The 15,791-nt window shown below is 41.8% G+C and overlaps 1 protein-coding gene across 6 annotated transcripts in view; it reads right to left on the bottom strand.

Annotated features, from left to right (window-relative positions):
- ECPAS (Ecm29 proteasome adaptor and scaffold) overlaps positions 1–15,791 on the bottom strand; it is a 102,311-nt gene that overhangs the window by 22,203 nt on the left and 64,317 nt on the right. For all 6 annotated transcript variants that reach the window (XM_035016070.1, XM_035016068.1, XM_035016067.1 and 3 more), the window contains 11 exons: positions 14,890–15,024; positions 13,960–14,122; positions 13,355–13,527; positions 12,077–12,178; positions 8,350–8,473; positions 7,546–7,691; positions 7,048–7,102; positions 5,880–5,994; positions 5,124–5,192; positions 2,209–2,326; positions 1,758–1,925 (listed from right to left, as the gene is read on the bottom strand). In XM_035016070.1, the coding sequence (XP_034871961.1) occupies positions 1,758–1,925; positions 2,209–2,326; positions 5,124–5,192; positions 5,880–5,994; positions 7,048–7,102; positions 7,546–7,691; positions 8,350–8,473; positions 12,077–12,178; positions 13,355–13,527; positions 13,960–14,122; positions 14,890–15,024 (1,368 nt within the window). The remainder of the gene's footprint in view (positions 1–1,757; positions 1,926–2,208; positions 2,327–5,123; positions 5,193–5,879; positions 5,995–7,047; positions 7,103–7,545; positions 7,692–8,349; positions 8,474–12,076; positions 12,179–13,354; positions 13,528–13,959; positions 14,123–14,889; positions 15,025–15,791) is intronic.

The following is a 15,791-nucleotide window of genomic DNA, read 5'->3' as shown; positions in this document are numbered from 1 at the left end:
TTCAGAATGAAAGGTGAGTTGAATCTTTTAAGCCTGTTTTGTTTGGATATACACTTAACAATTTGGTAATAACAACTAACTGATGGAAGGCTCAATTCTTATACTGATCCAAAGAACCTCAAAACTTAAGGCTTGGCGGCACCTGGGTGGCTCCGTTGGTTAAGCATCTGATTTTGGCTGTGGTCATGGTCTCAGGGTCCTGTGATCCAGCCATGGTGGGCTCCACGCTCAGCAGGGAGTCTGCTTCTCCCTCTGCCCCCACCCCTCCCTCCTGCCCCTCTCCCTGCTTGTGCGCGTGCTCTCTCTCATATAAATAAAATCTCAAAAAAAAAACAAAACAAAAACTTAAGGCTTTTCCACTTTTACTCTTATAGGTAGGAAAGGTTTTGTTATCCTCACTTATATGGAAGAAAACCAAGACAGAGAGGTAGGTAAATAACTCACCTAAGATTTAACAAACTGACATCTTATGTCCAGTTCTCTAAACATTCTCCACAGTGATCTCATCTGCACTATCTCATCTATCCACTGAGACAGACCGATCTCACTGATCCCCTTTCACTCATAAGGAGATGATACTCACATCTCGAAAGCCTCAGTCTGTGCACTGGACGCAGATCTATCAAGCCAAGTGGCCTATTAGATCTTGACTGACCCAGTGGTACCAAATACTCTGCTAGAGCCTTCAAAGCTGAATCCTCAAGGCCTATCACCATGAACAGGAACACACTCAACCTGACACTAAAGTGAAGAAGGGGAAAAGCCGTATCATGTGCAGGGACTGCAAAGGTAAGGTAAGGCTCATGGAATTTATTTAAAGTGAACTATGAAGCCACTAAAGGATTTTAACCCAAAATGGCAAAATCCAATTTCTTTTTAAATCACTTTTACTGCTGATTATATAAAGGAAGGCAAAGAGAAGAGAGAGAGAGGACACCCTGTTCTCCAGGAAAGAATCAGGGAAAGAAGACAGTGGATTCAAGAGATACTTTGGAAGCAGAATCAACAGAATTCGCTACTGGATTCAACTGAAAGTAGGGGCACAACAGACAGAAATCAAGAGGATACCAAGTTTCCTGGTATGGGTAAATGGATGAATGTTGAGAAGAGAGGGGAAAGTCCTGTTCTGGACATGTTAAGTTGAAGGAATTGTGAAACAACATCCAAGTGAAGCGGGCAGTTGGATGTGCAAATCAGGAACACAAGTCAAGTCTGGGCCAAAATATAAGATTGGGAACCATCACAAGTAAGATGACATTTAGATTCACTGGAACAGCTGAGCTCAAAACAAAACTGAGAGAGTAAAAGGTACTCAGAGGCAAGCCTTGAGAAATCCTAACATCAACAAGTGGAATCGAGTATGACAAGCAGCCAGAGAACAGAAAACCAAGAGAGAAAACCATACATGGTAATGGCCTGTTTCCTTGTCTAGCTCCTCAACAAAGGGAACTCCTTGAAGGCAGGACTGTGGCCTGTTCTCCACTGTATGGACAGTACCGATCGACACGGTATTCCGTTTGTGTGAGTATCCCGCCACTTCCTCAGCCAGCCACCCCATGGACATTTAGATTATTTCCATTCTTGAGATTTTAATAAATGTGGCCACGAGCATCTTCGACATCTTGAGAGAACGGAGAAAGCAAAGAATGAAAGAAAGCTTATTTGTTTAAACAGGTAAGTATACAGAGCAGAAAGAAAGATGGGCCTTGGGTTGAAATCCCATGTGTAATCTTGGACAAGGGTTCCCAGATACTTGCCGTTGATTTGTCAGTGACCAATGCATTCCAAATACTTGTCATGGCCTGTCGAATGCCCAGGTTGGGATCAAACTGGTAACGATAAAGACGGGGAACCAGCTGAGGCAGGAAAGGAGCCAGCTGTTCCCCAGCTCTGGAGGCAATCATATTAAAACCAAAAGCAGCACCCTAAAAAAATAAGATGGTGATGAAGTGACTCAGATACCTCACTGTGGTAAAATGTTAATATATTAAATCTACGAAGATCACAAAATCCTCCCTCCCAAACCTGTCCCTGGACCTGATCCACTGGGTGTCCCAGCTGTAGCGGTAACAGCAACCATGTGGTGGTCTGGCTCTCTCTAACCCCAGACTTTTACAAAGCATACTGCATATCAATCGCCACTGCCAGCCAGTGTAGCAGGTTTGGTTTGGAGGCAAAAAGCAAAAACCGTCCGTGATAGCAACTTACCTTCCTAGAGTTCCACATTGCATGATGGTTGGCTAAATTCATAAATTTATACACCAGATCTGGCTGACTAAGATCACTTGCCAGAGAACAAAGCTCCTTGTAAGTAGAGAGGCCCTGGCTTGGAAACAAACAAACAAAAAGTACACAATGTATTTCTCTGTCTCCAGCCTAGTAAAAGTCACATCACCAATATTAGTAGGACATTTTTAAATTATGTTCTCAATCTCATCACCACAGAGGAAGAGAATGAGGTTGAGAGGAATATAAAGAGTCACCTAGTTCAATTACTGACAAGGCCAGGTAAATGACAGAAAGGCCCCCTTGAGTCCCTTGGACATGGAGCCCTCACCCCCCCGGGAGGTGGCTCAGTAATTCCTTGTTACCTTGTGCACCAATCTCTCTCAGAATCAGGAGTTGCTTAGAGACAACTTCTATCATCCCCAAGTCTTTTCTAAGCTACAGCACCCCAATCATTTTCAAGTTTTTATTTTAATGCCACTTAGTTAACATAGTGTTATAATATTAGTTTCAGGTGTACAATACAGTGATTCAACACTTCCATACATCAACCAATGCTCCTCACAGCACGTGCCCGCCTTGATCCCCATCACCTACTTTACCCATCTCCCCACCCCCACTCTGGTGACCATAAGTTCGTTCTCCATAGTTAAGAGTCTGTATCTTGGTTTTCATCTCTTTTTTCCCATATGATCATTTGTTTGACTCTTAAATTCCACATGTGAGTGACATCACACAGAATCTGTCTTTCTCTGACTTGTTTCCCTTAGCATTATACTCCCTAGCCCCATCCACGTTGTTGGAAATGGCAAGATTTCATTCTTTTTTATGTCTGAATAATACTCCATTGTGTGTATATATATATGTACACCACATTTTTATCCATTCATCTACCTCAGTGAACAGTTGGGCCGCTTCCATATCCCAGCTATTATAGATAATGCTGCTATAAACATCAGGGTGTATGTATGCCTTTGAATTAGTATTTTTGTATTCTTTGGGTAAATACCCAGTAGTATGATTGCTGGATCATAGGGTAGTTCCATTTTTAACTTTCTGAGGAGCCTCCATACTGTTTTCCACAGTAGCTGTACCAGTTTGCATTCCCACCAATAGTATAAGAGGAGGTTCCTTTTTCTCCACATCCTTGCCAGCACCTGTTGTTTCTTGTGCTGTTGATTTTAGCCATTCTGACAGATGTGACATGATACCTCATTGTCGTTTTGATTTGTATTTCCCTGATAAGTAATGTTGAGCATCTTTTCATGTGTCTGTTGGCCATCTGGATGTCTTCTCTGGAGAAATGTCTGTTCGTATCTTCTGCCCATTGTTTTTTAGGTGTTGAGTTATATCAGTTCTTTATATATATTAGATACTAACCCTTTATCAGGTATGTTATTTGCAAATATCTTCTCCCATTCCACAGGTTGCCTTTTAGTTTTGTTGGTTGTCTCCTCTACCGCACAGAAGCTTTTTATTTTGATGTAGTCCCAATAGTTTATTTTTGCTTTTGTTTCCCTTCCCTCAGGAGAAATCTCTAGAAAGAAGTTGCTTTGGCTGATGTCAAAGAGGTTACTTGCCTGTGCTCTCTTCCAGGATTTTTATGGTTTCAGATCTCACATTTAGAACTTTAATCCATTTTGACTTTATTTCTGTGTATTTCTTTTACATGTTGTTGTCCAGTTTTCCTGACACCATTTGTTGAAAAGACTGTCTTTTTCCTATTGGATATTCCTTCCTGCTTTGTCAAAGATTAATTGACCATATAATTACAGGTCAATTCTGTTCCATTAATCTAGGAATCTATTTTTGTGCCAGTACCATACTGTTCTGATTACTATAGCTTTGTAATACAGCTTCAAGTCTAGAATTGTGATGCTTCTGGGCTTCACTTTTCTTTTTCAAGAGGGCTTTGGCTATTCAGTCCATACAAATTGTAGGACTGCAGCACCCAATCTTGATAACTCCTTCTGAGTCCTATTAACTTTCCTCTGAACAAATAATATTTCCTTAAATACCCGATCATTTGTATTAGTTATTCTGTGAAAAGAAAGCACTTTTTAAAAACTCAGAAAAAGTCTACAGGGACAGTAAGTGGAACAAAAATAATTTCTGATGTGGAAACAGCGAGCTATGGGAGAAAGTCAAGAACAGAACAAATGGCTGCTCTCTGGTGTTGCAGACAACACTGAAGCAGGGCCCAGCCAGCTGCACAGTTTGACCTGAGGGGTTTTAGAGGAAAAGCATCAGCATAACCACAACGGAATAATGATAAGATAAAGGAGGTAAGGCTCTAGGAATTAATCTGAAGTGCTAAATTGATGGACCCCACAATAACAAGCAGAGCTGCCCCCCCCGCCCCCAAAAACGAGGTGCAGCGGATGCGGAGCTGTGCTGCCAGACCGCCCCTCACGACTCAGCTGGCTGGGAGCTCATGGAACTGCCCTTAGTCCAAGGTCAGGTCCTCCCCCAGAGCAGCCCACCACCAATGGCTAGACACTGAGGGGATGTAAAGCCTAATGAGGGGATGTAATGTCCTGGCCCCTCATAGCAGGACAACTCTGAAGGGCCTGCCCAGCCCAGTTCCAGAGGCCAGGGTCTGCTTAAGTGTTGGCAGCAGGTCAGCTCCTCCTTGGGCCATCGGCCCTCTCCTGCCTCCTCACTGCCCTAGGTGATGAGCCTGGGGCACTCTTCAGTCAGCTTCCAGCTTTGTCCAAAACTCCACCTCAGAGTCTGTTTCCCAAGAACCCCAATCTGAGACACTATGCTTTCTCCACAGAAGTTTTCTTCTTCCACTAACACACATTTCCTAGGAGGGTAGAAATCAGTGTCGTGAGTGCTCCATTCAGAGACTAAAGGTGTCAGTGATGACTGATCGATGGATTTGGCACACTTACCCATCGGGTGTTTTGCCAAGGCTTCCCCCTTGAAATACCACTGTCTCTCCAGAAACTTCATGTTTAGTTCTAAAGCAAAACAACAGTAAGACTTTATATTAGCCTCAAATTTTTCAAAGCAGCATTCAACTAACTGATTCATTTCTTTTATAAATTGATAAAATCAAATTCCATAGCAGGTATTGACCAAGATGTAAAAGTCAACTAAATCCTTTCCAATCAGCCTGAGAATTCTGTAAAACTAACTCTAGGATGAACAAAGAGATGTAAAAGACATTCCACATCAAGTTAAACTGAATTAAATGTGGTCATCCATTAAAAAATATCCTCCCTGCAAGGAAGGCAACATAAAACAGTAACCAATTACAAGAATGACTGCCCCTCTCATCCTCTTCACAAATCAGACTATGAAAGACATGCAAGCTTCCCCTCCACATCTTCACTTTCATTTAGCCAACAGCAATTACGGTATTATTATAATCCAATGCTTTGACTGTCCTGAGATCATTCAACTTTTAAAGCTTGACCTACTGGCCTGTTTCTGAACAGTAGTTTAGTTTACTTCACTTTACTGTCTAAACAATATACGCTGAATAATTAAACTGCTATCCACCACATAACAATCACTGACTTGAATTTAAAGACTTAATAAACAAGAACATCAAATGCTGAATTTTCCTTCTTCCACTGCATATTCTCAGTATGTGCAAATCGTGCTGTATGTGTTTAAATCTGAAGTGTACAAGGTCACTGTACCTTTTGCCAGTCATAAGTGTCTCTACAAGTGTAGAAACCAATTCCTGCTGATCTTGTTCATTGCCCAGTTCATACACCAACCCAAGGCCTTTTGAGGCAACGTCTTGGCTAAGTTCTGCACAAAAGTCAGACAAAATAGTATTACTTTAAGAAAATTTGTCTTCCGGCCATTGTCGGATTTTTTTAAGTTGTAATAGAAATCCAAAATGATACCCAAGTGAAGACATGAAAGCAGAATCAATCTGCCTATTTTGTTAAAACATATTAAATCATCTCAGTGGACATGGAACCAAACGTCCCTGTAAGTAAGAATTACATTCACAAAAGATCCAACTCACAAACCAAGTCAACCCTGCTGGGCCTTAGAGTTCTGTGTACTACAAGTCGTACATGTGAAAAGTACAACAGTCTCATGGATTTCCATATACCCACATCCAATTTTTTAAGTAAAAAGTCAATATAAGACCATATGTTTAAAACAATTTATAAAACATGGGTGCCTGGGTGGCTCAGTTGGTTAAGCGTCGCCTTCGGCTCAGGTCATGATCCCAGGGTCCTGGGATAGAGCCCCATGTCGGGCTCCCTGCTCAGCGGGGAGCCTGCTTCTCCCTCTGCCTCTGCCCCTCCCCCCTGCTTGTGCACGCGCTCTCTCTCAAATAAAATCTTTAAAAAAAAATTTATAAAACAAAGCTACTGTTTAAATGTCTAATACATTTGCTCTCTCCTGGCTTACATCAGGAAAGGAACAAGAAATAGAAAAAAAGCTATTTTTGTAAGTACTAATGTTATAGAAGGCCTTGGCGCCATTTTTTTTTCATTTTTGATAATTAACTGAATTTAAAAAAAGATTAACATACAGTGTATTATTAGTTTCAGAGGTAGAGTTCAGTGATTTCATCAGTCTTATATAACACCCAGTGCTCATTACATCACGTGCCCTCCTTAATGTCCATCACCCAGTTACCCCATCCCCCCCACTCCCCTCCAGCAACCCTAAGTCGGTTCCATTTTTAAATGTAAAACTGAAGAACATGATCTAATTAATTAAATCAACCAAAAAAAATACTTTTCCTGTGTTCCTTCTTTTATGTTCATTAACCTAGATTTTTTAAAATTTAAAACACAAGCTTAATGAAGTTGGCAAATCAAATATTTACCAATAACTTACCATCATTTTCCGACAAAACGGAAACAAATGCACTCTGAATTTCTTTAAGGTGAGACTGAAAGAAGAAAACAGGCATTCAAGAACACAAACTCTACCTCTTGGTAGATTAATGGAAGGTAAGAATCTTCTCTCGGGGCATACAACACCTTGTAATTACGAGTCTTCCAACCCAAGACAGCCACAAACCCTATTGTGCTCTGTCTGAAGGCGGCCAAATTGCCTGAAGGTTGTACGTTTACAGGTAGTCTAATGCACACTCAGCCTCCCCCTCCTGACCATCTGACCTTATGCCTTCAAGTTTAGAATCATCTTCCAGCCAATGTACATCAGGCTGCCAACCTTCATTCACAGCTTCTTTCAAAATATCTGTTACTGGCTAATGGCCCTCACTATCCACTGGCCCTCACCTTCATACACTTTCCTTCCTATCACCTTTTAATTATAAATATTTCAAAGATGGTTTCTAACAATGCTGAACACATTTCTGGAGTGGCTTACCTTCACTTCTTTATGAGTACTTAGCTTCCTCACAAGGGAAAGGAGCCAGATGCAGGCTGCTTGCCTCACGTGTGGGTTGGGGCTGACGATATGTTTATTTAAAATCACATCCAATACCCAGGGGACCACATCATTCACTTTGGCTCCTGGGGGGAAAGAAAGGAATGATAAAATCAATTAAAACAAATGAAAAGAGTACCCTGAAAAATTAAATTTTACTCAATATTTACTCAGTACAACAATCCTAGAACATATTCAAGTCTACACGATTAAGGTGTTGAGGTTGCTGAAGGGACTGATGATCATCCATGTGAGAAGCGCAAGACATATGACACCATGGTACCTGTAACGTGTAGTCAGAAAGCGCGCACTCCTCACCAGTGTAGGCACTAAAAGCCAGCGCACCTCCAGTGCAGAGGTATGCAGAGCGTGAGCAGAAGACCCTGAGGCTTCATTATGTGATAAGGACTAAGGGACAGGTAACTTGGAAACGTAACTATGCCTCGACTTCTGAAAATGGCTAAATACACCAAGCCTCCAGAAAAAGCGCACAAGTTTGAAGGTAATACACAGCTAACGCCTTGTTTCCCAAAGAACTAAAAAAGAAGACCTCATTCATTTTGTTGTGTTCACTCTCCTTTAGCCAACTATTTTTCTTGACCGAACCAAACTGATAAGACATATATAAATATCCTACAAGAGTGAAAATGGAACACATAAATTTTTTCTTTTGCTTCAAATGTGGTAACAAGACCAGAAAGGGTTACTTGAGGATTACGAAAGGGTTAGCGGAGTGTGAGGTACCAGCAGGGGGAGTATATTCCTCCTCCGTCACCAGCCAGGCGTCCCGGGCAGCCACGGAGCTCGTTCCCACCGCAGCACTGGTGAGGGCTTCGCCAATAGTGAACTGCAGTTCGATCTGCTTGGCCTGCAACCATGCAAACGAAAGCCATGAATCACCGAGAACATTTCCCCACAACATCCACTTCCACAAAAAGCTGTTTCAGATCTTGTCTGTCAACATGCTCTGTTTTTACTCTTTTGCCTGGATTGCTCTCACCTAACCTGGTGGCTCGGAGGGGAGGCGAGGGGAGGGAATGGAGAATGTGAAAATGCCCTGAAGATCTTTTTCCAAGCCCACGTTGCCCTCTTCACCCTCGGCAGAGAACCACTAAGCAGGGATTTTTAATCTCTGGAGGAAAAGGGTATGGACTGAAGCCATACAGATCTCGGGGCAAATTCTTATCTGTCGCTCACCGGCTACATACACTTATTTAAACTGAGCCTCAACTGCGTTTCTAACGCAGGCGTAACACCATCGCCCAGCTCGTCAGGCTGTAGGAGGAAATGAGGGTAACGTACACAAAGCTTTTAGGGGACACCTGGTAGGCAGTAACAGCAGCCATTCTAACTTATTAATACCGCCTCTGGGCGCTGTTAAATTACATGGTGTTCACGAGCTACTCTCCAATGGTTCCAATAAAGGAGAGAACGCGGTAAAATGGTAAAACTTGGTGTATCTGGATAAAACAGTATAGTACAGAAGTACAGAGATCCATGAAGAGCTAGCTAGCTCCAATAGCAAGTTAATAATCCAGACAAGAACAGTTCTTCATGCTATTCTTACAACTGCACTGTAAGGTTGAAATTGTTTCAAAAACCAAACATTAAGAAAATTCTATATAGTATATACTCAAATTTTTTAAATTTTTTTTTTGAAAGAGAGAGCGAGCATGTGCAAGCGAGCAGGGGGGAGGGGCAGAGGGAGAAGGAGGAAGAGAATCTTTTTTGTTTGTCTGTTGTTTTTTTTGGAGAATCTTAAATAGGCTCCACATCCAGCACAGAGCCCGACATGGGGGCTCGATCTCATGACCCTCAGATCATGACCTGAACCAAAATCAAGAGTCAGATGCTTAACCGACTGAGCTGCCAGGTACCCCTCAAATTTTTTTAACTTGGTTTAGAAAATTTTGACACATTGGGGCACCTGGGTGGCTCAGTCAGTTAAGTGTCTGACTCCGGCTCGTCATGATCTCAGGGTCCTGGAATTGAGCCCCGTGTTGGGTTCCTTGCTCAGTGGGGAGGCTCCTTCCCCCTCTACCCCTCACCCCCACTTATGCACACATGCCTGCTCTCTTTCTCAAATAAATAAAATCTTTTTTCTTTTTAAAGATTTTATTTATTTATTTGACAGAGACACAGCAAGAGAGGGAACACAAGCAGGGGGAGTGGGAGAGGGAGAAGCAGGCCCCCCGCCAAGCAGGGAAGCCTGATGTGGGACTCGATCCCAGGACCCTGGGATCATGACCTCAGCCGAAGGCAGATGCTTAACGACTGAGCCACCCAGGCGCCCCATAAATAAAATCTTAAAAAAAAAATTTTGACACGTTTCACAAGCATGAAGTATTCAACATGGAACTGGACCTTAGTTCCCTTTGGTCTTTTTCTCTGTTTACTATAAACTGGAAAACAAAGAATTTGGGGACTAAGAAGAGAATGAAGAACAGAGAGTTCCCACGAGGAGTATGGGAATAGTGACCTTGGAGAGAACCCTACCAAGCACAGACCACAGTGTAGCCAGCCATTCCTAAGCTCAATCAACTATGCTCTCATCTCGAATGAGGTGTCAAGTTCTGATGCCAGATGCTTCCTATTCTGAGGAAAAAGAATTTCAGGGCTTCAGTTCCACAGCTTCCCTGGCCAAAAAATTCTTTGGAAATTTTAAACAGAGAAAAGGTATGTAAACACAGAGGATCCTACAGTAAGGATTCATTTTACAGGCCTGTTTTCAAATGTTTTCCTTTTTTCTTCTTTAAAAATTTATGCCAGAGATGCATTTCTTCTAGTTTTATTTAAATAAATGAAGCTTTGGGGCCCTGCTGGGTGGCTCAGTCGGTTAAGCATCCGACTTGACTTTGGCTCAGGTCATGATCTCAGGGTCATGAGATGGAGCCCCAAGTCAGGCTCCATGCTGAGCGTGGAGCCTGCTTAAGATTCTCTCTCCCTCTCTCTGTCCCTCATCATGTGCACACAACACATGCGTGCTCTCTCTCTATAAAGATAATTAATTAATTAATTTTAAAAGAAATAAGATAAGAAAGCAGACACTATAAGCTTTTCCCCAAGTGGTTACAATGTCAATGACACAAGGGAGAACTTGATGTGTGTATAATTCATTCTCAAAAAATTCACATTAAAAATACTGGATTATGGGGTGCCTAGGTGGCTCAGTTGGTTAAGCGACTGCCTCCGGCTCAGGTCATGATCCCAGAGTCCTTGGATCGAGTCCCACATTGGGCTCCCGGCTCGGCGGGGAGCCTGCTTCTCCCTCTGACCCTATCCCCTCTCATGCTGTTTCTCTCTCTCTCTCTCAAATAAATAAATAAATAAAATCTTTAAAAAAAAAAAATACTGGATTATGATTCCAGAGACCTGGATCCTGACACTGGCTCTGTCACTCACTGGCCTTAGTCCTCAACTCCAACCTGCTTCCTGCCTCCCACCCATCCTTCCAGGCCCAGCAGCAACCTTGCCTCCAAAAACCTGCACCAAGTCTCCAGACAGAAGTGCTCAAACCCCGCCTTGTGAGTCTACTCCTTGACACGCAAACGTCTCTTCTTTCAGTTACTCTTCCCACATTTACTAAGGTCCTACTACTTCTAATCACACTGCAAGACACCTATTTCATAATGGGGATCAGGAAAGACTTTGCCTTCAGTCTAGTGAAAAATTAGAAACTGTGATAAATGCTGTGAAGAAAAAGTATGGAGTCAGGAGAGCCCAGTATCTAAGGAATCTAGTTCAGCAACAACCCAAAAAAGGAAGTATTCATCTTTCAAAAGCTCAGAGCAAAGAAGACAAAGAGGCTGGTGTACAAAAATGTGAGCAAGTAATGAGAATTAAGCCTAGATGACGGGCCATATCAGGCCATGTTAAGACTTATGACATGGGACTAGCAACTGCCTGCTTGTAGGTCTTCCCAACTACATTAGAAATTTATCCAGACGACAGAAGCTTGGCCACCTGACTGAAGAGCGACTGGAATACCAGCACCCACTTCCCACATGTAGCTGATTGGGTGAGTCTCCCCTTCTACCCACACTGCACTGGGCTTTACTCAAAAACGAAGAGGAAAGTACTTTCCCATGTAGGTGATTTACTCAATGCTATGCCTACCAAAGTGGTAAGCCCAAGGCTGGTACTCAGTAAGTACTTGGTGAATAAATTAATAAAGGTTTAATTTAAAATCTCACAGCATGCCGGGGTGCCTGGGTGGCTCAGTCAGTTAAGCGTCTGCCTTCAGCTCAGGTCATGATCCCAGGGTCCTGGGATCGAGCCCCGTATCCAGCTCCCTGCTCAGCGGGGAGTCTGCTTCTTCCTCTCTCCCTCCCTCTGCCCCTCTCCCTCCCCCCCAATACTTTTTCTCTCTAAAACAGATGAAAAAATCTTTAAAAAAAAAAAAAATCTCACAGCATGCAAAATTCCACGCCTTTTGTTTGATTAACTGACAATCAGATAGCAATATAAATACCTCCACAGAATCCATCAGACCTTGCAAGAGGAGTTTCTGGTGAGGAAAATCTCCATCCCCAACTGGAAAATATCCCAGTGTTTGGATTGCTCGTTCTTTCATCTAGAAAACCAGAGAATTTTGCTTTTAAAAAAAAACAAAAAAAAACACAACAAAGTACGTAACAGCTTTATCCCAGAACAGTGTTTCCAAAATGAGATGACAGAGAGGGCAGTCTGTCTAAAGCACTTATGCATGCAAGTTTTTTTATTAAGTAGCCACAATTTTACAGAATTATGTATATAAGACATTGGAGGTAGAAAGACATAAAACTGAGTTCATTAAGGGTCCATGGCTGCAAAAGAAGAAGAAAGCCTTTAACAAGGTTTATTATCCGTCACACTGTTTATAAATATAGATTCTGAGTCCAAAGGACTTAAGATCAAATCACGGCTTAACCATTTTAGCAGCCTTTACAGGTATGTGACCCTAGGCAAGTTACTGCACTCTCTGTGACTCCATTTCTTCATATGGGAAAAGAGAGATGACAAGTGTACCTACTTCACTAGACCTTCTGAAGAGCTCCATTAATTAACATATATGAAGCCCTTAGCATACGCCTGGCACATTACAAGTGCTCAACAGTGGTTGGTGAGCACTAATTAGTTAATTAATAGCTAACAAAACTACACTGCGATATTCTCAGGAAGTTTTAAATGGTACCTAGACCAAGAATAAGACTGTTTATTAAACTGATAGTAAACTGATTCATCTGCTCATTAAATCATGTTATATTTCAACACTGAGGTACTCTGATCACAAATGTTTTAAAGTTTATGAAAGTGTTTATCTAAAACTAAAAAATGATAAATGTCCTTCTCCTCAGATATTACTCACACTGCTTCCTAACATCCAGACTTCTTAAAACCATTTTCGCTGTCAGAGGTTAAGATTCAGATTTAGTCTAAAATTACAAAAGTGATAACAACTATTTAACACTTTATTACCCACTTCCGCATGACAGAAGAATTACCCGTGCAGCTAGTTCTTCACTCAAATCCTAACAGTTATGGGTCTAAACTGGAACAACTGGGCCAAACGGTGCACGCACAGAGGTCATACACAAATCACCCCTAACTCAAAACTAAATAGTCACCTAGACTTTATCATTTTTTTTTTACATTAAATCCTTCCTCCGGCTGCACTGTCATCTATCCTCATGACAACTGCGTTTTTGCTCACTTATGTATCTATGAATAGAAAGAATTTCAGAAGAAGGGGAAAAAAGGAGAGACTTGCCTTATTTGTTTCTTTACTGGAGGGTATTCTATTCAGTAAGCTTTCTACAAGATGTGATTTGGTGAAGCCAGATCCCTCACTGGGGATTGGGAGGGGACCATTCCTGCCAATTTCCCCGAGGGCTGTGCAGGCAGCAATGGCCAGGAGGGGCGACGTACTGTCCAAAAACGAGCCTGGAAGCACATGAGCCGAGACTGAGAAGAAGACACTACTGCTCTCGGGGTCCGGGGCAAGCAGCAAGGGACTCAAGACTGTCTCAGAGACAACAGAACAAAATCAAAGTCCACATTTTCTTCTAATTGGTGGTTTGTTAACATTCAGTCAGTAATGAAACACCACGGGAACAAGGCAGACAGCACTGTCCTCTTAAAAATGTTTAAGGTTTTTCCCTGTAATGCAACCATCTCTGTCATACAGAAACACACAGGAAGAAACGTACAGAAAAATTAAAGTACTTTCATTGTTATTAAAAGCACAGAACTTATCCACCATCAAGCAAGTTTTGTGAAAAGACTTGTGCCTTTAAGGTACGATGCTGTAAAAAGAAACTAAAACGCTGTAATAAATTTGAACCCAACTCAAGGCAGCACAAGCAGGTCAAGTACCTATTGTTTCCGTGGCGCTCTGAATGAGTTCCTCTTGTTCCGGCAGGAAATCGGCATCTGTCTCCAGGTCCTGCTGCTCTGCCATTCTCATTTTCTTTTTGGCCAAGTATCTTCCTACCGTGAATCCCAACGCAAGCAAGGATCCGTGCTGTATCTCTGGGCTCTGAACCACACAATAGCTCTGTCACTCTCTCTCACATGCAAGAATGCACTGAAATAACAGTATGCTTAGGAGAGTCATCTCTCCAATAAGACATAAGGCTACAAAGTGATCATTTGAGGTTCTACTGAATGCTAACGAACCTGGAGTTTCCAACACTCAAGAATTCTGAGAAGGTAAGCTGAGTCTTGATTCACTTCGAGTAATTCCCTAACCCCACACCCACTCCAAGTCTGGGTGAAGTGACTCTCCTGCAGGCTCCCTGTAGCACCCATACTTTCTTCTAGCTTGGAGCACTTACGTAACTACACTACCATTAATTTTCAAGCATAATTTCTCCCTTCTGCCCTACTGCCAACAAAATACAATGAGCAGATACGATTTCTAATTGCTAAAACCTCTGAACACAAAGTAGAGGTTTGATTATTCGAAAGCACATGTTTCCTGACAGAACAGGCTCAATGACAGGTGGCTCTAGATGGGGAAAGAAAAAGGAACTAAGATTTCCGAGCACCTGGTAGTACGAGGGATCCTCGTGTAACCACTCCCCACTGTATTCCTAGCACCTAAAACAGCGCCGATTAGACACAAGGCACTCACAGTTGTTGAATGGACTGAATGAATCAATGTATCACCTATCTCAATTTTTCTTCACCATCATAAAAGTTCCTTTTAGAAATGAGAACACAAAAACTAAAAACATATCAGATGCTTTTAGAAAGCTCTCCCATCTCCCACAAAAAAGAACAAAGACAAAACTGATAACATACATGATTGTCTTTTGTGGTCTTTATAAGCTGTTCTATCATTGACTTCAACTCATTCCCCGACACTGTAGATACCACCACAGAATAAAACAATGCCGCCAGTTCACGCATCTCTTCTTTACTGCTATTCATCAGACTCTGAGTGATGTAGAAAAACAAATATATACGTGATATACAATCATCTTCCTACTGACAACATCTGACATTTAAAATTGAAAGAATAAATGATACACTATATTGTTCAATCTATTGGTATCGGTAAGAAAATAACACAATAAACTACGTCAAAATAAAAGCTGAATTATGTACCAAAATCTTCTGCGCATTTTCATCAAAAATACAAGACATAAAATAGACAGAATTAATACACAGATGATCTGAAACAGAGGTCAACAAATGCTTTCTGTAAAGGGCGAACGAGGCTTTGTAGGCCACCTGGTCTATGCGGCAACAGCTCCATTCTTCCACTGTAGGGCAAGAGTAGCCGCAGACAATGGAGAAATGAAGGGGTGTCTGTGTTCCAATAAAACTTTATGGACACTATAATTCTCATGTCAGAAAATACTACTCATCTTTTGATTTTTTTTTCAACCATTTAAGAACGTGAAAACCACTCTTAGCTTGCAGGCCAAATAAGAAAGGAGGCAAGGCAGATTTGGTACATGGACCATACATAGTTTGATGACCCCTGATCTACACGATCAAAAGTCAAAAACTGCGATCATTTTACAATCAGCAAATATTCACAAGGAATAAAAAATCCTTTTTAAATCTGAAGCAATTTCATGAGGTCAGTTTTTCCAGAAAAGCACAAAACTTACACTTCTTGGTATATTACATTCATGCTTTCACCCTAAGAGAGAATCTGCAAATTTTACCATAATTCAAGCTCCAATTTCCAAAAA

This window comes from Mirounga leonina, unplaced genomic scaffold (assembly GCF_011800145.1).
Source record: "Mirounga leonina isolate KUSES-001 unplaced genomic scaffold, KU_Mleo_1.0 Mir_170, whole genome shotgun sequence".
Lineage (NCBI taxonomy): Eukaryota > Metazoa > Chordata > Mammalia > Carnivora > Phocidae > Mirounga > Mirounga leonina.
The sequence above is the reverse complement of the archived record's forward strand: the minus strand, read 5'-3'. Positions and strand labels throughout refer to the sequence as shown.